Here is a 24,860-nt window from a genome sequence, read left to right as displayed (position 1 = left end):
AAACCTTCGGCCCAGTCTGAGGTCCAGAGCACTCTGGAGAAGGTTTCTTCCAGGATATCCCTATACTTGGCAAAATTTATCTTTCCCTCAAATTGTAACCAGTCCCTGCAGCTGAAAAACACCCCCACAGCATGATGCTGCCACCACCATGCTTCACTGTTGGGACTGTATTGGACAGGTGATGAGCAGTGCCTGGTTTTCTCCACACATACCGCTTAGAATTAAGACCAAAAAGTTCTATATTGGTTTTATCAGACCAGAGAATCTTATTTCTCACCATCTTGGAGTCCTTCAGGTGTTTTTTTTAGCAAACTACATGCAGGCTTCCATGTGTCTTGCACTGAGGAGAGGCTTCCATCAGGCCAATCTGCCATAAATCCCCGACTGGTGGAGGGCTGCAGTGATGGTTGACTTTCTACAACTTTCAACTATATATCTCATCTAAACCAGGCGATACAGCTCAATTAACTCGCATAACTGAGTGTGTTAAGGAAATAAGAGATTGGATGACCCATAACTTTCTACTTTTAAATTTTGATAAGATGGAGATTTTGCTCATCGGCCCAAAAACTAGTATACAGAAGCACCAGCATCTCAACCTGCATTTAGCGGATGTTCTGTAACCACTAGTTCAACAGTAAAAGACCTGGGAGTTATTTTAGACAGCAACTTATCTTTTAACAATTATATCAACCAAGTTACAAAAACAGCCTTTTTTCCCCTTAGAAATATTTCTAAGCTAAGAAATATGTTGTCTATATCAGATGCAGAGAAGCTCGTCCATGCGTTTATGACCTCCAGAATAGATTATTGTAATGCAGTACTAGGTGGATGTCCTGCATCATTAATAAACAAGCTTCAGTTAGTTCAGAATGCGGCAGCAAGAGTTCTTGCTAGGTCAAGAAAATATGATCATATAACCCCAATCTTATCGTCCCTACACTGGCTTCCTGTTAAGTTTCGAATAGACTACAAACTACTGCTACTCACTTATAAAGTACTAAATGGTTTGGCTCCCATGTATCTCTCCAGTCTTTTAACACACTACAATCCGTCACGCTCCCTGAGATCTCAAAACTCTGGGCTTCTAGTAGTTCCTAGAATAGCCAAGTCCACTAAAGGCGGTAGAGCATTTTCACATTTAGCTCCCAAACTTTGGAATAGTCTTCCTAACAGTGTTCGGGGTTCAGACACACTCTCCCAGTTTAAGTGCAGATAAAAAACATATCTTTTTAGCAAAGCCTAAACATACGTCTCACATCATAACCTTGTGCTGAAGAACATCTGATCACATGCACATTATCAACTTGTGCTGTTAATATCTTGAACAGCAGCTACGCTAATTTCTCTCCACTGCTTCTCTTTCTCTCCACATCCCGAGGCTTCCTGAGGTTTGGCCAGCTCCAGTCACGTCCCACCTCGTGAAGATTATGGACTTTAAAGAAGTAGATGCCGAACTCGCAAACATCCTGAACCATCTAGAGACGTACCAGTGCCAATTGAATCCCACTACATGTGTGGAGCTTTGACATTGGACCTCCGGGAGTGTTTAAAGGCTCTGGCATGGAGAAGCTGTTGCTGGATCTGTGATGATCACAGATGTTGAGATGCTCAGTAGCTCCTACTTTTATACCAAAGACTGTAGAAAGAACATTTACTTATTATCTTATACTCCTGTACTCATGCTAGTTCTCACTCTCCAGTGTTCTGTATTGTTGAAAGATTTATGTTCAAACTCTTTATGTCACCCAAATGAGGATGGGTTCCCCTTTTGAGTCTGGTTCCTCTCAAGGTTTCTTCCTTATAACATCCAAGGGAGTTTTTCCTTGCCACAGTCGCCATGGCTTGCTCATCGGGGATAAATGCACACCATTCACCTGACTGTTGATTTCTGTAAAGCTGCTTTGAGACAATGTCTGTTGTGAAAAGCGCTATACAAATAAACTTGACTTTAACTTTCTCCCATCTCCCGACTGCATCTCTGGAGCTCAGCCACAGTGATCTTTGGGTTCTTCTTTACCTCTCTCACCAAGGCTCTTCTCCCCCGATAGCTCCGTTTGGCCGGACGGCCAGCTCTAGAAAGGGTGCTGGTCGTCCCAAATATATTCCATTTGAGGATTATGAAGGCCACTGTGCTCTTAGGAACCTTAAGTGCAGCAGAACTTTTTTTGTAACAATTCTGTCTCTGAGCTCTTCAGGCAGTTCCTTTGACCTCATGATTCTCATTTGCTCTGACATGCATTGTGATCTGTAAGGTCTTATATAGACAGGTGTGTGGCTTTCCTAATCAAGTCCAATCAGTATAATCAAACACAGCTGGACTCAAGGTGTAGAACCATCTCAAGGATGATCAGAAGAAATAGATAGCAACTAAGTTAAAAATGAGTGTCACAGCAAAGGGTCTGAATACTAAGGACCATGTGATATTTCAGTTTTCTTTTTGAATAAATCTGCAACAATGTCAACAATTCTGTGTTTTTCTGTCAATATGGGGTGCTATGTGTACATTAATGAGGAAAAAAAATAAATGGCTGCGATATAACAAAGATTGAAAAATGTAAGGGGGTCTGAATACTTTCTGTACCCACTGTGTGTGTGTGTGTGTGTGTGTGTATATATATATATATATATATATATATATATATATATATATATATATATATATATATATATATATATATATATATATATAGCATTTTTTCATGTAGGTAGATTGTTTTTAGTTGGTAGTTCAAAACAGAAAAAGTGTGAGCACCCCTGTAGGTAGATTGTTCCCTGCTTTACCGCAGTTCGAATCTTGCATCCCTGGTTTATCGCGGAATTGCATTTGCCACATAACTAATTTGTCTTAGCCTCCTTTTTGACGTCATAAGACACTTAAACTAATAAACAAGCAGAGAAACTATGCATAGGCTATGCTACAACAGAACTGTATACTTTACAGTAAATGTTAAATGTTAAAACCCTAACCCTAACCCAAACGTGCTTTTTTTTTCAGATGCCAGCAAAAAGAGCTTAAACTACTCTGTCATATTTGATCAAACATGTCAAAGTAATACATCATTTAAATCTGCAATGGGTCTACTTTCATTTGTGTATGCTCACTATATAAACCAAACGTTGTATTTTTTTTAAATAAATAAAGTAGTCAGGGTGCGCCATTTGTCGCCATATGTCTGCGAGATCTTCGTTTAGAAACACGTCATCAAAAAGCGCTGAAACTCGGCCAAAAGCTGACACACGAAAATAAAAAAATATATCTTTAGACAGCGTAAAGTATGTAGTTTTAGAATAAGTCGGGGAAATAAAAAACATATGTTTCCAATTAATATAAATCATGTAAAACCAAGTAGAGGCACAGGTAAAATAGTTCACACGTTGAGTCACACGCCCCCAGGACAGTGGCATAAAACAATGCGATTTGACACGCTACACCGGTGAGGAAGCTCTTTAGATGGTTTTGGACAGTGATGAAGAATTTAGCTTTTCATCCGAAGAAGATTGCGATTCCGACAATTCAAGTTGCTGCGATGAGTAAGTTATTTAGTCTTACATTCTGATCATATAAAACTAATATTGTTTGTAGACATCTCTGCCTAGCTTTTGTCAGCATTGCCTTTTAATGTTACAACAAAAATCCGCCAATATTTGCTCATTTGTAACATTAACTGTTTGTAATTGTATGCCCTAAATATTGTTGACGTTATATAAAGTTATATTTTAGCCTCAGTTCAGTTTTGGTTAGTCTCACTTATCATCCTGAAAGGCTGTTATGTAGTGTTAGCTAGCAGAGATGTTCCAGAATGCTGAGTTGTAAATGCTATATGTACAATGCATGCTAACAAATATATTGTTCAAGTGTATTCATCATCCTAAAATATATTGTTTGGTTATTTTTAGGAATGTGGCTGCATCACCCTTGCCTTCACTGAAAACTCACACCAGGCCAGGCAGGTGTCGCTCCATTTTGAGTTCGACTGAGAATAAGATAAGATAAACCTTTATTCGTCCCACAGTGGGGAAATTTCTTTGTTACAGCAGCATGAAAAAAATATAATAATAAATGCAAATATATAAAAGAATAGACGAATAAGACATACTATAATATTACAAGTATATACACAACACAATATATAAATACAGATGAGGGAAAGTACGTATTGCAGGTTGTATTGCACACGTGGTATTGCACGTATTGCAGGTAATATTGCACGTATTTCAGGTGATATTGCACATATTGCAGGTAATATTGCACGTATTGCAGGTAATATTGCACTTATTGCAGGTAATATTGCACACAGTAGTATTATTAAATAGTAAAACAGTAAAAACAGTAACTATTACACCATTGAACAGTAATAGCAGTGTGTATTTTGGTTAATGGTTCACTGGGAGCAGATTTTATTGTACAGTCTAATAGCAGCAGGGAGAAAATACCTTCTGTATCCCTCCTTCAGACACTTAGGATGTAACAGTCTGTCACTGAAGGAGCTGCTCAACAAGGTAACAGTTTCATACAGGGGGTGTGAGGCGTTCTGCAGTAATGATGATAGTTTCGCTACCATCCTCCTTTCTCCCACCTCTTGTACAGTGTCCAGGGGAATCCCCAGGACTGAGCTGGCCTTCCTGATCAGCTTGTCTAGTCTCTTCCTGTCTGCAGTAGAGATGCTGCTACCCCAGCAGACCACTCCATAGAATATGGCTGATGCCACAACAGAGTCAAAAAAGGTCTTCAGTAGCTCTCCCTGCACTCCAAAAGACCTTAGTCTCCTCAGCAGAAAGAGTCTGCTCTGCCGTTTCTTGTAGATTGCCTCAGTGTTGTCTGTCCAGTCCAGTTTGTTGTTTAGGTGAACACCCAGGTATTTATAAGAGTCCACTCTCACAATGTCCTTTCCCTGAATGTTTACCAATGGAAGTGATGAAGTGTGTTTGTGCCTACGGAAATCCACCACCAGTTCTTTGGTTTTCCCCGCGTTTATCTGGAGGCAGCTCTGTTGGCACCAGTCCACAAAGTTCTGTATAAGTCCTCTGTACTCTCTGTCATCATCATTCGTGATCAGACCGACGATGGCAGAGTCATCAGAGAACTTCTGTAGGTGACAGGTTGCTGAGCTACACATGAAGTCTGCAGTGTAGATGGTGAAGAGAAACAGGGCAAGAACCGTTCCCTGCGGGGCTCCAGTGTTGCAGACAATCATGTCAGACTCACAGTCACGAGTCCTCACATACTGTGGTCGGTCTGTGAGGTAGTCCAGTATCCAGGCTGACAGATGATGGTCCACTCCCATGTACACCATCTTATCCCTCAGGAGCACAGGTTGGATGGTGTTAAAAGCACTAGAGAAGTCAAAAAACATGACTCTCACAGTGCTCCCAGCCTTTTCCAGGTGTGAAGTAGCCCGATTTAGAAGGAAGATGACTGCGTCTTCCACTCCAATGCCAGGTTGGTAGGCAAACTGAAGTGGATCCATTGATGGGATCACCAGAGGTCGGAGATGAGTGAGCACCAACCTCTCCAATGTCTTCATCAGATGGGAGGTCAGTGCTACTGGTCGGTAGTCCCCAGGCGCAGGCTCAAACATGTACAGCAATATGCCGCACAGCTGGTCTGCACAGGTCTTTAGTAGCCTGGAACTGATGCCGTCTGGGCCCATAGCCTTCCTCGCTTTGATCTTCCATTCTCCATTCTCACCTGGGCTTCTGAAAGGGGCAGGGTGTATTGGATGGAGTGTTGGCTGGGAGGAATCGGCAGGGGGGGGAAGTTTGGTGTGTTGTGAAATGACTGTAAGCTGATAGCTGTGCAGAGAGAGGTGGGACTGGAGCTGCTTGCTGTGAAAGCAAAGAAGGGGGATTGCAGCAGAGGGGACTGGATGGGGGCAGGGGAGGGTAGCTGATCAAATCTGTTAAAGTATAGATTAAGATCATTCACCCACTGCTGGTCACCCTCAGCCTGAGAGCTGGACTCCTTATGACCAGTTATGGTTTTGAGCCCCTTCCACACACCGCTGACGTTGTTCTGCTGCAGCTGATCCTCCATCTTCCTCCTGTAGCATGCTTTTCCTTCCCTAATCTTCTTTCTAAGTTCTGTCCGGACAGTTTTCAGCTTTTCCTTGTTTCCCGATTTAAAAACCCTCTTCTTCTCTTTAAGGAGAGTCTTTATATCAGGGTTAATCCACGGTTTGTTGTTAAGAAAACACCATACAGTCCTGGTGGGTACAGTATTCTCCACACAGAAATTAATGTAGTCCGTAATACAGTCTGTTAAACTGTCAATATCCTCCCCATGTGGATTGCACAATTCCTCCCACATAGTTGTTTCAAAACAGTCTTTCAGAGCCTCATCGGTCTCATCAGACCATGTCGTCACTGTGCGGGAGGTAGCTGGTTGCCTGCATACAAGGGGTTTGTACACAGGTAGGAGATGAACCAGGTTGTGATCCGATCTTCCCAAGGGGGGGAGGGGTGTTGATGTATAGGCCTCCTTTGAGTTTGCATAAAATAAATCCAGTGTTTTATTGTCTCTGGTGTGGCATGAAACATACTGAGTGAATGTGGGCAGAGTGGAGGATGGAGGGGCATGATTAAAATCTCCAGAGATAATGAGAAGGGAATTTGGACTCTGTGTTAACAGTCTGTTAACAACAGAATGCAGGACATCGCATGCCGATTCACCGTCAGCAGAGGGGGGAATATACGCAGCTATCGCGATAACATGCGAGAATTCCCTCGGCAGATAGTATGGCCTCATGCTAGCGGCTAACAGCTCAACGTCCTTACAGCAGATCTGCTCTTTAATAGTGATGTGTCCAGTTTTACACCATCTATTATTCACAAACACTGCCAGTCCTCCTTTCTTTCTCTTACCGCTCTCTATCGTTCTGTCCGCGCGCAGTAACTCAAATCCATCCAGAGCCACGGTTGTGTCCGGTGTTAGCTTGGTTAGCCATGACTCCGTGAACAGCATGATGCTACACTCCCGGAATTCCCTCTGATGCCGGGTAAGAGCCGCTAGCTCGTCCATCTTGTTGGGTAAAGATCTTACATTTCCCATAACGATGGACGGGAGAGTTGGTCTGTAGCGTCTCTTTTTATTCCGACACATAGCTCCAGCATGGTTCCCCCGTCTTCTCCTTCTTAGCTCGCGGGGAATATCCGGTTTTTCTTCTAGTAGCATCGGCGTGTTGCGAAATGCTAACAGCTGATCCCTGGTGTAAACAATAGGACCGTGGCTGTGAACAGAGTTTCCAGAGGCGACTGTGAACAAAGTCCAAAAAAAGCAGAATAAGTACAGCAAACTTGGTGGCTTTGTTTATGTCCATTGTGCGGCTTCCAAGTTTACACGCATACACTTGAAAATAAAAAATACAAAGTGCCGGAACACTATAAAATAAAATAAAATAAGCACAAACTTAACGGGAGCTGCTGCCACTTGGGCGGCGCCTACCACGATGAATCATCCTGAGTCATCCTGAGTAAGTACATATTTTATATTTTCTTAAATTATATTTAGTTTGAATCATTATTTCATTGTATGACATATGCAAACAACTTTATCAATGACAATATCATTTGCTTAGCTGTAAATGGTGATGGTGTAAATGTCTGAGATGCATTATGGTCTATGGCCCATCAACAAACATTTATCTGTCCTATTGCCCATCAACAAATAGGCCTATAGGCTATACAATGCATGCTAACAAATATATATTGTTCAAGTGTATTCATCATCCTAAAATATATTGTTTGATTATTTTTAGGAATGTGGCTGCATCACCCTTGCCTTCACTGGAAACTCACACCAGGCCACGCAGGTGTGGTTCACAGATTCACATACCTTTTTCACTGTGCCAAGAACCTGACAGATCTTAAAAGATCTCATTGACCTCACTGTTGCCAGGAAAAAGAGGTCGTAAGGTATATAGCTCTGCCATAATGCAGCCAACTGCCCATATGTCTATAGGAGAGCTATACACAGATGACCTAAGAAGCACCTCTGGAGCCCGATACCTGCATGCAAGTGCACACAAAGATAGACGATCCAACACACAAAGATGTTATGTTATGCATCATAGTCATTTATAGCTAATAAATATGTGAAATGTAATAATTAATACACAGAAGTAAATTCACCATTAATTTAACCTTTTTTTAAGTCAACATTGAGTTAAACATGCCTGCCAGAGATAATTAATGACGTCCACATTCATGTCTGTCTTTCATGCCCTACGTGTATTTGTTGTCTCTCTTTGTTTTTACTCATTTAATGTCTCCACTGTAATTGAGTAGTTTTTTTGTGCACTTCTACTTTTTAAAGTGAACCTCACGCCATATGTAAATTTAAAGGGAAACCCTTTAGTGAACCTTTTAGTATTTTCTATTCTATTTTAATATTTATCTCAAGTAAATATGACCCAAAACATAATTACATAACATATCGTATAATATAACAATAAGATTACCAAACATGTCCAAAGTACAAAGTGAACACAATAAAAAAAAGACAAAAATAATATACTTGACCATTAAGGAAAATGATCTAATATAACATATCTGCGAGTGGCAAAAGGATTAACCTCTAGGATTAGCAGTTAATTTGATGGTCTAATTAGAGTCCATCCGTTTTCAAATAATAGGACAAAAATCATGTGCCAGTGTGTTTCATGTTTTATTTCAAGAACAGGGATCAACCACAGTCTGATCTTTATATCCCACTCCTCTTTTTCTATGAATAAGATAGTCAGAGCTCATAAGGAGCACCAGCTCGAGGTCAATGTGGTGATCCGAGCTGCAAACCTCAGTGATGTGGCTTACATGACTGTCATTCATGGAAAGCTCTTCCCTGAGATCAACCTGATGACCTATCAAGCCGTTTTTTTTTTTAGATTTGTTTGAAATTTCCCCTTTTGAAACATCACTTGCGATTACATTTACAACATTTGGCCAACAGCCTTATCCAAAGCGACTTACAATTATCTCATTCATGCAACTAAGTAGTTGAGAATTAGGGCCTTGCTCAAGGTCCTTCCAGTGGCAGTTTAGTGGTGTTGGGATTTGAACTCACCACCTTCTGTTCAGCAGTCGAACACCTTTGTGCTACCCCTTCTTGGTGGTACCACTACACTAGCAATGTCCCTTTGTAACATTGCGAACAACCAGCCTATATTAAATCTGAATAAATGTTATATATATTTTATAAATAAATTGAATATATTTCTGTGTTGAGTTTCCATCTGATCTAAAACTTGCTATTCATTGTTTAAGAGTACTCACTACAGACAAATACAAATGCTGAGTAAGAACCTTTTATTTTTTATAATTGGGCAAACAATCGAAATCATTTCAAATTAAACTGTAAAAACAAATGTTTTATGAATTAAACAAAAATTGATAAACATAAAAATAAGTACAAAATATCTATGTGTATCTTGCTAAAAGGTATTTTAGTGCGCATCGGTGTTGACAGCTCCACTATGTAAGACTGTCAGACTGTTGGTATTTTTTTAAGGCTTGTTTAGTCATTTAGTCCTCATGATTATTTTTGGACTACCGTATTTTTCGGACTATAAGCCGCTACTTTTTTCCCACGTTTTGAACGCCGCAGCTTAAACAATGAAGCGGCTTATTTATGAATTTTACCTGGGTTTTTCCCGGTTTCACAAACTTCAAGCCAAAAAAACTGAACCCCATAACATTAGACCAATTAAATTTCCGAACTTGAAACGAAAAAACGCACCTCACCTGTGTTCTGAGCTGCACGGCTTCGGGAGAAAAAACTTCCACCGATGGAGATTTTTAAAAGCACGACAATGCTAAAAGATAAACTCCAGAGAGAAATAGTTGTGAAAGGAAGGAGGAAGACAGTGAACAATGACTTTCTTGGTAGTCTACTGTTTAGATACAAGCCGTTGTAACGCGTTGAGTCTGGGTCATGGGATAGCTCGCTAACTCCAGTTGCAACAGAAATCATATAAGCACAGATAGGTTTCCAAAACTCGTGCTTTTTTATTTTTCTTGGCAACAGCGTTACGGGTTAGTCAAAGAAACTTAGAAATGAGCATCAGAAAATAATAAGGACATAATCCTCAGTCTTGCACACATGCAGTAATAGCGGAAAAATGCGGCAGCAGGCTATTCCCAAAATACCGCTATGCTCCCAAAGGAAACGCAACATATTTTACCCGTTACACCGTGTAACAGACACTGTCTTTCGTTAAAGCCTGTGTAAAGTTCATTAGTTTCAATGTAGACGGCTTATAGACAGGTGCGGTTTATTTATGTTTAAAATAAAAATCTTTGTCAATTTTAGTGGGTGCGGCTTATATATGGGTGAGCTTTATAGTCCGGAAATTACGGTACTTGATTTAGCCTAAGTACTGAAAAAATAACCTTTTTTATCAGAACATTCCTATTTACTGGTTTGCCACATTTATGTGTCTATGAGGAGTAAGTGAAAGCTCTCTCACCATCGTGTGGAGACATAGTCTGTATAGGGAGGCCGAGAACGGATCTCTCTGGCCAGACCGAAGTCTGCAATTTTCACCAGTTCAGGACCCATACACAGTAAATTCTCTGGCTTTACATCCCGATGAAAAAATCCTGAATAAAGAATAAAGTTAAACAAAAAAATTATAAGTAGCCATGACAAAGTGCTTGTTGTATTTCAAAAATAGACAGAAAAACAAACAGTAAAGCAGTGTAGGTAAACCTAGCACATGATCCTCAGGAACATCAGAGAACAAACATATAGATTGTCTCAATTACAACAATAATAAACATGCCTCATTGCAGTAACAACAGATATTAACTTTATAAAACCAGCCACTAGAGTAGAGTTCACATTCTAGTGCTTAAAGCTGTTAACCAGAGTATGGAAACTGTTTTGTGAGGTAAACTTGCTCAACAAAGCTTCCCCAAATTCTAAATCTAACATTTCTAAATAATAAATATTATTTTATATTTTTATATATTTGAGGTTTATGTGGGTGGATATTTTAGCAGAATTTAGCACCTACAGCAGATAGTTAAAGCTCTAGGTAAAAGAACCAACAAAGATACAAAATGATTCAGTCTTTTGTGCACAACCATGCTTGTGCACAAATGCCAAACCAGAGAGCACTTGAAACATGATGTTCCGTGTTTCATTTTCAGTGAACATCTTATGTTCTCTGATTGCAGAGCATTTCATGCACATAAGAAAGGAGAAAAAAGAAAGATAACTATAGTATAGAGCAATAAAGAGAGCCCCAAGAAAAATCTCACCCATAGGTTGTGTGAGACAAATTGTACAAATTGTATTCTTTTTTCCCAGACATATTTTTTTAACTGTTGTGTTAAATGTCAGAGCTTCAGTTTAACTGCATGCCTTTGCTATCTGAGCCACTCGCACATTCTATCACTAAAGAGATAAGAAAAATTCTGAGCCTTCACCAGTATTTGTCAACCCCTTTAATAACTGCTTGACTTTTACTCACACAGCTGTTCTTCTTTATTAACCATAAATATTATAGTCCTGAGAAAGTAACCTACCATGCTTATGAATAAATGATAGCACCTGCAATATCTGAAAGGTTATGTTCCTGATGACTGACTCAGGGAATAACTTGTTTCTAGAGACAAGAAATTTAACACAAATGTCAAATGACTCTGGGTTTGATTCTATGAGAATTATTTAATGGGATTTCATATAGTTAAGTAATCACTATGATTTTGAATTAAACATTTTTTTAAAAAAAAACTTAACAAAAATGTCTTCCTTACAGTAGACAAATGCAAAGTTAAACCTGTCTTGGGTCAGTCTGTAAAATCTACAGATTTTATACCTGTCTTTCATCAGCTGGTAGAGATTTTCCTTCATATACTCAAACACGAAGTACAATTGGTCATTTTCTCTGATTACTTCCTTTAGTTTCACCACATTGGCATGATTCAGTTTCTTTAGTGACTGAAACATACCAAAATTCATTTTAAATGTTACATCGTTTCATTGTTTGAAAGTGATTGTATCATAGTAATAAAAAAATAAATTAAATAATATTATTTCAGTGGATGATGGTAGTAAAACTCACCTTCACTTCTCCTAGGTTCATACACTCCTCCCAGGAGTAAAACTTTCTCTTCATTCTATGAAAGAAAAAATAGTAGACAAGCTTAATTTCCATTGCTCCATTGTTTAACAAAAGACCACACATTAATGTTTCTTTGTAACTTATTTGTATGGACAAAACAGTCATACTATGTTTGGAAAAAGTTAACACTAAACATCATAGACATAGACATGACATTTAACAATTAATTTCCTTTTCCTAAAATTCCAAAACTTTTGATCTTTACAAAAATTTTAGTCAAAGACAAATACATTTATCAATTTTATGTGGTTATTTTTAGTTTTACAGTTTTTAGATTAATGCGATTTCAAAATCTACAACACATCAATTCGAATTTAAAATGATGAATAAATGAGCACAAAAACAAAAAATGTTACTAAATGGTACATTTATTATACTAAGCAGCATTTAGTATTTGTGAAAATATATGTTCACACAAAAATTATTACCATTATCACTATCCCTTTACAGAAAACACACAAGGTGTGATGTTCAACAAATCGATATATTTGTTTCAAACACTTTATGACATTTATGACATGAATTATCCTCCTGCTTTCTGCATGAAGGAAAATTATAAATTATTGTTTTCAAACTGTATCATTCATCTGACAAACACTGTCATCTTAAATATCAGTAGCATTTTCATATCTGATACAGTGTACCACTCTTTTTTTTTCCAAAATATTTGAATAGTTTTTTGTAATATATTTTCTGTTTGCATGTTGCCATGCCAATGCAGTAGTAACAGCCCATCAAGTATTGTAGTAATAGATCCAGGTTAACAAAGACTTTTAAAATTTTTTATTCAAAATTGTACTTAAAAAAGAAGACTGGTGCAAAAAGTAAAATGTACCAGATCGTACCAGAACTGTTATACTAAATATCAGCACTTTTGGAGAACATTGTAATACATAAAATAGAAAGTCTTCTACTTTCGGCTGCTCCTGTTAGGGGTCACCACAACAGATCATCCTGATTCATATCACTCTGTCCTCTACTTCTGCCTCTATAAAACCAACCACATGCAGGTCTTCCCTCACCTACTCCTCTGCCTTCCTCTTTCCCTTCTGCCTGGTTCTACCCTCAGCAGTCTTCTACCGATATACCCATGTCCCTCCTCTGCCTGTGTCCAAACCATCTCAATCAAGCCTCTCTCACCTTGTCAACAAGCTTCCTACCTGTGTGGTCCCTCTATTAAATTAACTTTTCTATCCTATCCATACTCGTTACTTCCAATGAAAATCAAAGCATCTTCAGATCCGCCTCCTGTCTTATTGTCAATGCCACTGTCTCTAAACTATACAACATAGCTCACCATAGTCTTTCACTCTTGCAGATGTCCTTCTATCACATATCACTCCTGCCACTCTTCTCCACCCACTCCACCCTGCCTCCACTCTTTTCTTCACTTCATTAACACACTCTCCATTACTTTGCACTGTTGACCCCAGGTACCTGAACTCCTCCACCTCTTCTCTCTGCAACCGCACCCCTCAACTGCCCTCCCTCTCATTCACAAATGTACTCTGTCTTACTTCTACTGATTTTCATTCCCCTTCTCTCCACCACGTACCTCCACCTCTCCTGGCTCTTCTTAACCAGCTCCCTACTCTTACCACAAATCACAATATCATCCGCAAACATCAGAGTCCAGGGAGACTCCTGTCTGACCTCGTCCGTCAACCATCACCACTGCAAACAGGAAAGTGCTTCCAGCCTGGCTTTCACTACTCTTTCCCATAACTTCATGGTGTGACTGATCAACTTAATTTCCCTGTAGTTACTGCAGGTCTGCACATCTCCCTTATTCTTAAAGATTGGTACCAGCACACTCCTTCTTCAATCCTCAGGCATCCTCTCACCTTGAGCAACCTGGTTAAAAACTACACTGCCGTCTCTCCTAAACATCTCCACGCATATGCCTTTTCCTTGGCTTTCGCCACATCCCTCTTCACCTGCTGCCGCATCTCCTTGTACTCCTGCCTACTTTTATCCACGTCTCTTTGTCTTCCTTTCTCTTTCCAGATGTCACACCAAGTACCTTTCTAGCTGTCCCCCTTATCACTTCTGCAGTAGTTGCCCAATCATCCAGCACCTTTTCACCAACACCGAGCCCCTGTCTGACCTCTTCCCTGAATCTCATAGTACAGTCTTCCTCCTTTAGTTTCCACCGTCTTATTCTTCTTTCAGGTCTCACTCTCCTTCTCTTCTTCTTCTTCACCTCCAAAACCATCCTACAGACCACCATCTGATGCTGTCTAGCTACACTGCCCCCTGCCAACACCTTACAGTCCCTAATCTCCTTCAGGTTGCATCTCCTACATAGAACATAGTCCACCTGTGTGCACCTTCCACCACTCTTATACCTCACCCTATGATCCTCCTTCTTCTTAAAATAAGTGTTCACCACTGCCATTTCTATTCTTTTAGCAAAATCTACCACCATCTGCCCTCCCACATTCCACTCCTTAAGGCCATACCTACCCTGTTGACTAAAAATACCCGTGGCAGTTGTTGGTAACCCAGGCCTCGACTGATCTAGTATGAAAGTTCTCTAAATAGCTGCTCTAAATTCCTCTAAATAAAATCCTTCTCATCACGGTCCCTCTGCCTAGCCAATTAATACAAATTCTTTCTCCTTCCTCCTTCCTTCCTCCAACTTCTAATACAGTTTATAATATGCTATTTCCTTAGCTTTTTCCACATTCCTTATTACCTGTTTCTTGCAGCTCCTTGTAATCCAGCCTACGTTTTTTATCTCTCTGGTGAGCCCAACTCTGTTTTGACAACCTTGTTTGTCCTTATTTATTCTTGTATTTCCTCATGCCACCACCATGGCTCTTTGTCTTCCTTTCTCTTTGCAGATCACACCAAATACTTCCTAACTATCTCTAATATCACATGTAATTGATAGTGTTGATATGTTGATTGATAGTGGCTGGATTTTTTTTATAAAAAAAAAAAAAAAAAAAACTTTCGAAACACCAGTGACAGAAAATTAAATACTCTAAGCTATGACCCCTTGTTGTAACCACTGAAAGTACTAACAATATTAACAGACTTTATTATAAAATACAAATCTAGTGCAACAGTTGGTGCCTGAAAACTAATAGAAGCATAAGTGTAGACCTGTCTGAATGTGCAATTCAAAGCATCCTCATTTTTTGATGTTGCACCAAAGTGGCCTAGGCCCTGTGCACATTTACTATGTTTTTTTTCACTGTAACTGGAGTATCATTTTGCATTTTGCATCATTTTGCATGGCAACCGTTTTCTGGATTTATTTAAATTATAAGGGATAACACTGAACTGAGCACTATGGGATTTATATGATTTTCACAGATTTTGCAAGGATATATTAAACTCAATCAATGGAAGAATTAAAGTATGCAGTGGGAAAATAATTATTCAATCCCCTGCTGATTTTGTTAATTTACTTCCTTACAAAGAAATGAACAGTCTAAAATTGTGGTATGGAAGGTTTATTTTAACAGAGAGAGACAGAATATAAAAAAAAAAGCCATAAAAAACCTTAAAGAAAGGTTATAAATTAATTTGTATTTCATTGAGTGAAATAAGTATTTGATTTCGTACCAAATTAGCAAGAATTCTGACTCCCACAGGCCCGAATAGGTAGTGTCCCTTTAGGAAAGTACTCCTAATATCAGCTCGTTATATGTATAAAAGACACCAGTCACAGAATTAACCTCTTCTATTCAAACCTCTTTACCCCCATGGGAAAGACTAAAAAGCTGTCAAAAGATTGTAGACCTGCACCAGCCTGGAATGGGCTACAAGACCATTAGATTGTTGCCTTGCCCGTATTTTTCTGGTCATTGTCATGCTGGAAGACTCATCCACCACCCATCTTCAGTGTTCTGGTTGAGGCCAGCAGGTTCTCATCCAAGATTCTACAGTGCATGGCCCTGTTCATGTGGTGAAGTCTTCCTTTACACTTAGCAGAGAAACAGCCCCAAAGCAGAATGTTTCCTCCTACATGTTTGACAGTGGGTATGTGTTCTCGGGGTCATATCCAGCATTTCTCTGCCTCCAAACACGGCGTGTCGAGTTGATGCCAAAGAGCTTAATTTTGGTCTCATCTGACCACATGATGATTTGTGTAAAGCTGCTTTGAGACAATGTCTGTTGTGAAAAGCGGTATACAAATAAACTTGACTTGACTTGACTTGACCACATCACATTTTCCCAAGCCTTCTCTGAATCATTCAGGTGTTCATTGACAAACATCAGACAGGTCTGTTCACATTCTTGAACAGAAAGACGTTGGTGTGTTACCAATGGTTTTCTTGGTGACTGTGGTCCCAGCTCTCTTGAGATAATTAACAATCTCTTCCTGTGTAATTCTGGGCTGATTCCTCACCTTTCTCAGAATCATCCTATCCCCATGAGGTGAGATTATGCATGGAGATTCAGAGCGAGGGTAATTGACTTATCTTGTATTTTTTCCATTTTCCAATTTCCACACTAACAGTGGTCTCTTTTTTCACCAAGCTTCTTGCTGATGGTCTTGTAGCCCATTCCAGCATTGTGCAGGTCTACAATCTTGTCCCTGATGTTCTTTGACAGCTCTTTGGTCTTGCCTATGGTGGGGGAGAGGTTTGAATGAAAGAGGTTGATTCTGTGAGGGTGTCTATCAAGTTACAGAATCAACCTCTTTCATAATGAGACACACAAAATGAGTTGATATTAGGATCACTTTCCTAAAGGGACAGGACTAATTTGTGTGTGGGAGTCAGAATTCTTGCTGGTTGGTAGGGGATCAAATACTTATTTCACTCGATCAAATACTAAATAATTTGTAAATAATATTATTATTTATTTTTGAGATTTCATTTATTTGTAAAGGGTAAATTTACAAAATCAGCAGGGGATCAAATAATTATTTCTCCTGATGTATGGAATACATTAAAGCCCATTTTACCAGCCTTAACACCAGTAACACCTGATTTTTTATGTGTAATTTAAAAAGATTCTTTTCTGATTGCACTGCATAAACCACCAGTTCCCACAGACATTTTCTTCACAGCTGAAAAAGCATTTGACTTGCACAAATTCAATTGTAATAAATTCCAGATTGCTGCAATCGTTACTTGTGTCTCCCTGCAACAGCATATCTTCTCTATGTAGTATTCACAATGCTAATATTTTCTTAAGTGATTCATCTAAGTCAATGTGAATCCAGTGTCCAAGTTTTCCTGTTTGATTATATATATATATACACATACACATACACATACACACACACAGTAAAAACAGAAGTGTTAATTTAACTCCTAAAGAGTTGAAATTGACTCTGTTTCAGATAACATTTGGTCCCACTTGAAATCAGTGTAAAATTTACTCTTTGGTCAGTGTCAAGTTTTTAGAGTTAATTCTACTCAATATTGTGTAAAAAATAACAATGAAATGTGTAAAAGTATTTAACACTGTAGGTTAATCACACTGTTAAGAGTAATATAATTACACAGTATAGAGTTAATTTATCTACAATTTTACTTTTTTTTTTTTAAATGACTAAGTGTAATATTTACTTTGCATCTTGTGATTTATATATTTTTTAAAAACACTAGAGAAATGAAGTGTTACTGAGTTATAGAACTATCAACTACTATCCAAATAAAAACAAGCACAATAACACTAGATCGCAGAATTCACAATTTATTGTAAAAAAAAAATAAGGCATTTGAATGTCATTGAATTTACATTGCAAACACATTGCCTTGTCTCTGACCGAAACAATATTCCAATGAATTTATTATGCATGAAGTTTTCACACCAAAAACCTATGGAAGGGATGGATTACAAGCCATTTCTTGACAGTGAGCAGTGTGAATATCTTTGGTGCACAAAACTACTTTGGAAGTATCTTCAGAGAATTATGTCTGAAAATCCTCCTTTTCCGCTAAACAGAACCTGCAACAGTACCTTGCACTGAAAGACTCCACCAGACCAAACAAACTATGCAAACCCAAATTATCCCCAGTAACCTGTACTACAGTGCCACGAACATAACCATTGTATAATGGAATCTTAATACCATCGCTCTCTAACACTTTAATGTCTCGAACAATCTACAGAATCAACTAAACTGCCTTCACTTATTAAGATGCTTTCTTAACCAGAAAAAATACCAAAAGCACGTGAGCATCCTTCTTGTCCACACTTCAGAAAAAGAGTCCTGCCTGTACATAGCCCATGAATTACCTTAAAGTGCTTAACAAGGTTGTTTGGACTTCCATGGTCACTTTTGCAAAGAAAACACTTCATAGCTTTATCTCAACTAACGCATCATTCTTGCCCGCAACACTGCAACTCTAGGAGTCTTCTTTGTTTCCCCCATGTCGATGTTATAGATGGTTGTTTGGACAAAAGTGAAAAAGCTGCTCAGGGAAGAACTGTATGACGTACCAAAGACATAATGGGCTTTAAAGAGTTCGTCAAAAGCTCCAACTGAACCTGTTGCCTTGCATGGAAGTGCATGCTTGTCAACCACAATGAAGTAGGAGTGAATGGTGCTCTGTGTGGATCTCTGGGTGAGAAGGTAGGGCTGACTGCTTTGGGTGATGTTGTCTAGATGCTGCTGCACACTGGTTCCAACCTACAACAAAACATATTCAACAGAATTGTTTTGGTGACTAACTTCTGACACTAGATCAGATCACCTCCAACTGTGCACAAGATTGAGGTGATGGAAGATATATTTTAAACAACTTTTAAAGAATTTGTTCACTTTGAAAAATATGTTTTTGCTGATAATTTACTCACCCCCATGTCATCCAAGATTTATGTCTTTCTTTCTTCAGTCGAAAATAAATTAAGGTTTTTGAAGAAAACATTCCAGGATTTTTCTCAATATAATGAACTTCCATGGTGACCAATGGTTTGAGGGTTTAAATGAAGGGTCAAATGTCTGTCTCAATGTAGCTTCAAAGACTCGACAATCCCCACAGAGAAATAAGGGTCTTATATAGAGAAGCGATCGGCTGTTTTCAAAATAAAAATAATATACTTTTTAACCACACTTGGATCTTTCTGACGTCATAACGTAATGAGTGGCGCATCTTGAGATTCTACAACACTTTGTGGTATTTTTATTTTGAAAACGACTGATTGTTTTGCTAGATAAGAACCTTATTTCTCTGCTGGGATCATATTGAGACTTTGAAGCTACATTGAGACAGACTTTGAACACTCATTTGAACCCTCAAACCGTTGGTCACCATGGAAGTTAATTAAATGGAGAAAAATCCTGGAATGTTTTCCTCAAAAACCTTAATTTATTTTCGACTGAAGAAAGAAAGACATGGACTTCTTGGATGACATGGGGGTTAGTAAATAATCAGCAAAACAAATTATAAGTTATAAAAACAATTATAAGTTAACTAACCCTTTAAGCATACCTTTTGAAATCTGATGAGCTGATCTACAGCTTGATACGCAGAAAGCTTTCCCGGCCTCTTTCTACCTTGTGCAGATGGTGGTAGCAGATGAAGCAGCAGCAAGATGGCAGACATGTCACTGTCCCAGCCTACAAATAAATTAATAATAACCTGGTTTAAATTATGCCATAGCATAGCATTCAACATGACAACTTGCACCATTACGAAAATGTACACTACACACCTACATAACCCACAATAACAAGTAAAACAGTTCCATTCATACCATTCTCAACTTTAGCAGCTGACTCAGCATTGCGCATCAAATCCAAGAGTTCTGTGGTGGGTACAAGTCCATGGCTTTCCTTTATTACTTTTGCTTTAAAAGTGGTTGGCCACTTCTCCAAATATTTGTTGGCCGTGGCCTCAGCAAACAGAAATCTGAAATCTTGTTCTATCTGCAATGTAACACACAAAAGTGATGAGTGATACATAATGCTACATTGGATATTTTGGTGATGCTGTGATTTAAGATGTCATACCAGTCCTGGTGTGTCCAGAAATCGTGGGAAGACCAAGAAGACATTTGATGATTTGGCTTCATCGTTGACCATTGCTTGCTGATATATGAAGGTCATTTTCATTTTGTCACGGACAGTCTTTTCATCAGCCGAGTGTCTCAAAACAGCAATAGCTGCTTCCACATCTTTATCAGATGGCTCTCTGTCAAAGGTGGAGGGCTGACGAACACGACCTGGCCCACCAACTTAAGACAAAATAAAATGTTAAAAACTTTCTGTACAATTCACAGGTCACCAATATAATCACATCACTGATCAGTAAACATACCTTTTGGAGATTTGCTGACTGAGGCACCTCTTTCCTCTGCTGTTTTTCTTTGTATGGTCTTCAATCGCCATGCAAGGTATCCTGAACCACTCTCTGGATCTTAGTAATGTTCCTAAGTGATTATAAATACATTTTAAAGGAGTACTATTAACATTTCAAAGAGTGAATATGTGCATAATGTTGCAATAACCCATTCACTTACATATCTATGTTGTGAGTATGGGTCTTCTAGATAGGGAAACAAAGCTACTATCCCCTGTGCATACATCACTCTGACACTTTTGGGGGGAATGTCCTAGCATATGAATTCAAAGTTAAAATCACACTCAAATGACATTGCGCAACAAAATGTACATAATTAATATTTGTAAAATAATATCAATGTTTATTTAAAGCCCAGCGATATGCTTAATGCTTACCAATGTGTTTCTGTCATCTCAGCAGCAAGTATGTTAATCATCTGTCTTCTGGTGGTATCTGTCAGGGATTTGGTTTTTCCATACTCTTGCATAATTTGTTCACCACCAGGCTTTTCAACTATAGGTGGAAATGTGCTTTCTGTTATTGTAAAACCATATGTGATAATGATGGGAAAAAAGTGTTATCTAAAGAACACTTCCCATGGTGAAACAACATTCAGATTGGACTTAACAATTTAAGCAACTTGGACTTGGATTTCCACCACTTACCCCTTTTGCCTCGTAGTTTATGTGGCGTGGCCTTATAGGCTGGCTTCCTTCGGCAGCGGCTTCTTCTTCAACAGGGTCACACAGCGTGGAATTCAGGATGACGGTGTCATCAGATGTACCCGAGCATGATGATAAACTGAGAGGTACCGGTTCATTATGAAATTGGAACAAAATATAGAAACTTACAAGAAAAAGTTACCGGTATTTTAAGACAATAAATGTTCTCATTCCGGCCTTTAAACAAAAACTAATTTGTAAATTGTCTAAATGAATACCAAGTCCTCCATTGCCCAGCATGATTCTCAGAGTTCCAGGTGACTCCTTCACTATTTCTTCAAAAACCTCCATGTCAACTTCTGTGTCTGACTGGTCATACACCTTAATGTCTGGCTGCGTGCTTTCTGGTATGCTGAATTTTAGACATGCTGTTTAAACAAATTGAATAAAAAAACATACATTCCCTTCTGAGTGGTGGCTCCAGCGGTTAAGGCGCTGGGTTGCCGATCGGAAGGTCTGGGGTTCAAGCCCCGGTATCGCCAGGCTGCCACTCTTGGGCCCTTGAGCAAGGCCCTTAACCCTCTATGCTCCGGGGGTCCCTTACGAGGGAAATATCAAGGTCCGTGACGTCGGAGTGACGTGGGGCCGCCTTCCCGTGGGCTCACCACCTGCAGGAGGGACCGTAAGGGACGGTGCTGTGAGGATTGGGCAGCAGTCGAAGGCGGGGGCCTGCTTAGACTGCTGCCCCCGCGACCCGAATTACGGATAAGTGGGAGAAAATGAATGAATGAATGAACATTCCCTTCTCACAAGAATCAAAGTTCATATATTTAAATAATGATTATAGATTATGTCTCCCTGTTGTGCTTGAATTTATAACGATGGTACTAGGCATACTCCTAAATTTAAATGTGATGGGCAATATATTTACAGTCAAGATCAAGATGTGTTTTTTGCATCTTCTTAGTCATTATACACCATATGGGCAAATTAATGTAAACCCTGACCCATAAGTAAAGGTGCTTTACACTTGGGCCCAAGAGTAAGTCAGATGCATGCTAACGTCCAGCTTGGAGCTTTAACCCCCAACCTTATGATAAGAGTTATTTTATAGTCAATGCTGTCCACATCACAAAGATCACAAAATTATTTTAAAATAATATGAACAGGAGGGAGTCTTTCAAAAAAAAAATTGTTTTAATTATTTTAAGAGCTGCTATCTGTGAAAAGAATGAAGCAAGCCCATCTAAGAGGATTATAAATGTGCCAGGATACAGGCTCTTCTGTGCTGTGACCTATAATGAAATAGAGAATTAAGTTGGCATAAAACTAAGAAACAAAACATTTATTTAAATCAATGTTTTGTTCTTGACATCATCGACCCACTGTTACAGAACCCTATCCTGTGGGAAAATGATAAAGGTAGGTAAATTAGCACACATGGAGAGTTTAAATAAGATCTTGCATTAGCATAATGCTGTCTGTTCCTGATCAGCCTGACTGCTAATTGAATTTAATTTTCTATGCTGTTGCTTTAAATTTAAAAGCACAACATTCTAGCTTTAGAACTTTGTATGCTGTGGCTTAAGATTTGCCTTCACTATTTAAGGGGTCTAAACCTGTTTCAGTACAAGTTTGCACAACCCACCAAACACCATTGGTATGAACTGGAATGCTGATTGCATGCTAGGCCTCCTAGCCCAACATCATTGTGTCACATGCTCTTCTGGTTGAATAAGCAAAAATACACACAGCAATGTAAAAAAAAAAAAAAAAAGGCAATTCGATTTTGTACCTCTTGATGGCCACTAGCTCCCCGGACTCGTTGCTTCTGCCCATAAGCACGCTGCCATAGGTGCCATCCCCCAGCTGCTTCAAAATGGTATAGCGGTTCATCCTTCTTTATGCAGCTTCCTCCCTCTTCCAGATTTAAAAGAACACACAAAGAATTCACATACTTCACATATACTTAACTGCACAAAATGTTTTTCTCAAGACATCTCATATAGGCAACAGGTAATATTTATATATATTTTTCTATATTATAGTGAAAATTTAAAAAAACTTGAAATATCTTGCTTGCATAAGTATTCAGCCCTCAAACGCTGCAATAATAGCTTTAAGTCTTTTGGGGTACAAACTGTATGATACAACAGTGACAAAGTGTTTTTGGAAGTGATTATGGGTGGTGTGTCTTGAGGCATGGGATGCTTTTGATTTACCCCACACATAACGTTTTTAGTTATGACCGAAAAGCTCTATATTGGTCACATGCTTTCAGATGGCAGTTTTTGAGAGATGCTTCTTGCTACCTTTCCAAAAATGTCAGCGTTATTCAGGGATTTTGATATGTTGACTGGTCCACCATTACACCCCTCTTGCCACTAAACTCTGTAGCACCTTTAAAGGGATTGATGTCTCTCTGTGGCTCACAAGTCTCCTTCTTTTTGAGAGATTTGAGAGGCACTTTATACCTAATTTTCAGTCTTCCAATTCAGAAAATGGTAATAGTGCACAGGTAGATGCCAATAGTTAAGTATTGTGTCCTTGTTAAGGCAGTTTATCTCAGCAGTGCTACCTGACAGCTTACATATAACAGGAGTTAAATATACAAGAAAAATATTCAGTTTATTATTTTTCACAAAAAAAAACGTGTCCCCTTACAATAACTAATTTTGAGTTCCAGTGTCTTAAAATAAAATATTTAACCAAATTAAATTCTAAAGCACCATCTGTGCATTACATAAATAAAGGAATAAATAAAAAACAAACTAGCAGATTTACTTTAAGATGCAAATCACTGTAACACAATAACAGAAAGGCCCGATGCCTTTAGCAGCCATTAATTGCAAAAGACTTGCATCCATGTTGTCCAACGAGCCTGTGAAAATTGAGAGGCCTATGTTAAAAATAAATAAATTAAAAAAAATTTCTTATAAATTTACAATTTTCATGGTATACAGAAGCAAAATTATGAAAAACTGTTCAGGTTTTAAAATTAGAATGTTAGTGCCTATAATTTAACCCTTAATTTAAGTTTATCCATAAAGAGCAAGCCAGTGGTGACAGTGGCAAGGAAAAAACTTCTGGTATGGTATGAGGAAGAAACCTTGAGAGAAACCAGATTAAAAAACTTCATGGAACTTTAAGGTTGTTCATGTGGAACAGTCCTCAGCTTCGCAGCCAAATATGTTTTACATATGAACACAGACTTAGTACACCTCTTTTTATAGCATGATATTCCCTGATGACAGTAGCCTCTTTCAGCAGGATAATATTCACTGAAACACTTAAATTAGCACTTTCCAAGTTTGCTTTGTAGAATTCAAGAGTTATATTTATATTAAGTTTGTGATCTTGCATACCAATGTAGATTAATTCATTGCTAGAGACTCAAAGCAGGTTTGTATGTCGCTCTGGATAAGGGCGTCTGCCAAATGCTGCAAATGTAAATGCAAATAATATTCCCTGCTGGAGGCAGTTATAAAGGCAAATGTTGTGTATATACACTGTTCAATAGCATTTATATATCACATTCAAAATAAAAAGATACAAAGATGCTAAGACACCACTTAGATTTTCACTTTTTTTACCAGTTTTGTTACTGTTATAAAGAAACCTATCTATAAAATCTAACACAATGCTTAATCACAAAATACATTTATTTTTTCTTAATTTACACAACTGTTTTTTTTTTTATTATTATTATTATTTTAAGAGCTGCTATCTGTGAAAAGAATGAAGCAAGCCTACCTAAGAGGATTATAAATGTGCCAGGATACAGGCTCTTCTTGTGCTGTGACCTATAATAAAATAGC

The 24,860-nt window shown here is 38.6% G+C and overlaps 3 protein-coding genes across 4 annotated transcripts in view; all 3 read right to left on the bottom strand.

Annotated features, from left to right (window-relative positions):
• The window catches only part of mak (male germ cell-associated kinase), a 31,130-nt gene that overhangs the window by 5,556 nt on the left and 714 nt on the right, over positions 1–24,860 (bottom strand). The window contains 7 exon segments of the mRNA XM_083530088.1: positions 7,835–7,870; positions 7,872–8,007; positions 10,464–10,596; positions 11,083–11,165; positions 11,820–11,941; positions 12,066–12,120; positions 22,838–22,962. Of these exon segments, the coding sequence (XP_083386214.1) occupies positions 7,835–7,870; positions 7,872–8,007; positions 10,464–10,596; positions 11,083–11,165; positions 11,820–11,941; positions 12,066–12,120; positions 22,838–22,938 (666 nt within the window). The 5' untranslated portion in view covers positions 22,939–22,962.
• Positions 5,621–24,860, bottom strand: part of LOC310720100 (uncharacterized protein) — a gene marked incomplete at its 3' end in the record, with an annotated part of 129,996 nt that continues 110,756 nt past the window's right edge. The window contains exon 2 of the mRNA XM_083530441.1: positions 5,621–7,468. Coding sequence (XP_083386567.1) covers positions 5,621–7,174 — 1,554 coding nt within the window. The 5' untranslated portion in view covers positions 7,175–7,468. The remainder of the gene's footprint in view (positions 7,469–24,860) is intronic.
• Positions 18,264–20,889, bottom strand: LOC310720145 (uncharacterized protein). Of its 2 annotated transcripts, none has more exons than XM_083530493.1 (6): positions 20,776–20,889; positions 20,357–20,468; positions 20,050–20,273; positions 19,752–19,965; positions 19,529–19,656; positions 18,264–18,726 (listed from the first exon to the last, which is right to left on the bottom strand). In XM_083530493.1, the coding sequence occupies exons 3-6, from the start codon at positions 20,149–20,151 to the stop codon at positions 18,409–18,411; spliced, it is 762 nt and encodes a 253-aa protein (XP_083386619.1). In that variant the 5' UTR covers positions 20,152–20,273; positions 20,357–20,468; positions 20,776–20,889; the 3' UTR covers positions 18,264–18,408. The 2 variants fall into 2 exon arrangements, with proteins under 2 accessions (XP_083386619.1, XP_083386620.1); XM_083530494.1 differs by having other exon boundaries at positions 19,794–19,965; positions 20,357–20,651; positions 20,776–20,880.

The sequence above is a fragment of the Silurus aristotelis genome, assembly GCF_946808225.1.
Source record: "Silurus aristotelis genome assembly, chromosome: 25".
NCBI classification, from domain to species: Eukaryota; Metazoa; Chordata; class Actinopteri; order Siluriformes; family Siluridae; genus Silurus; species Silurus aristotelis.
Note: the sequence above shows the minus strand (reverse complement) of the source record. Positions and strands in the feature narration are given on the sequence as shown.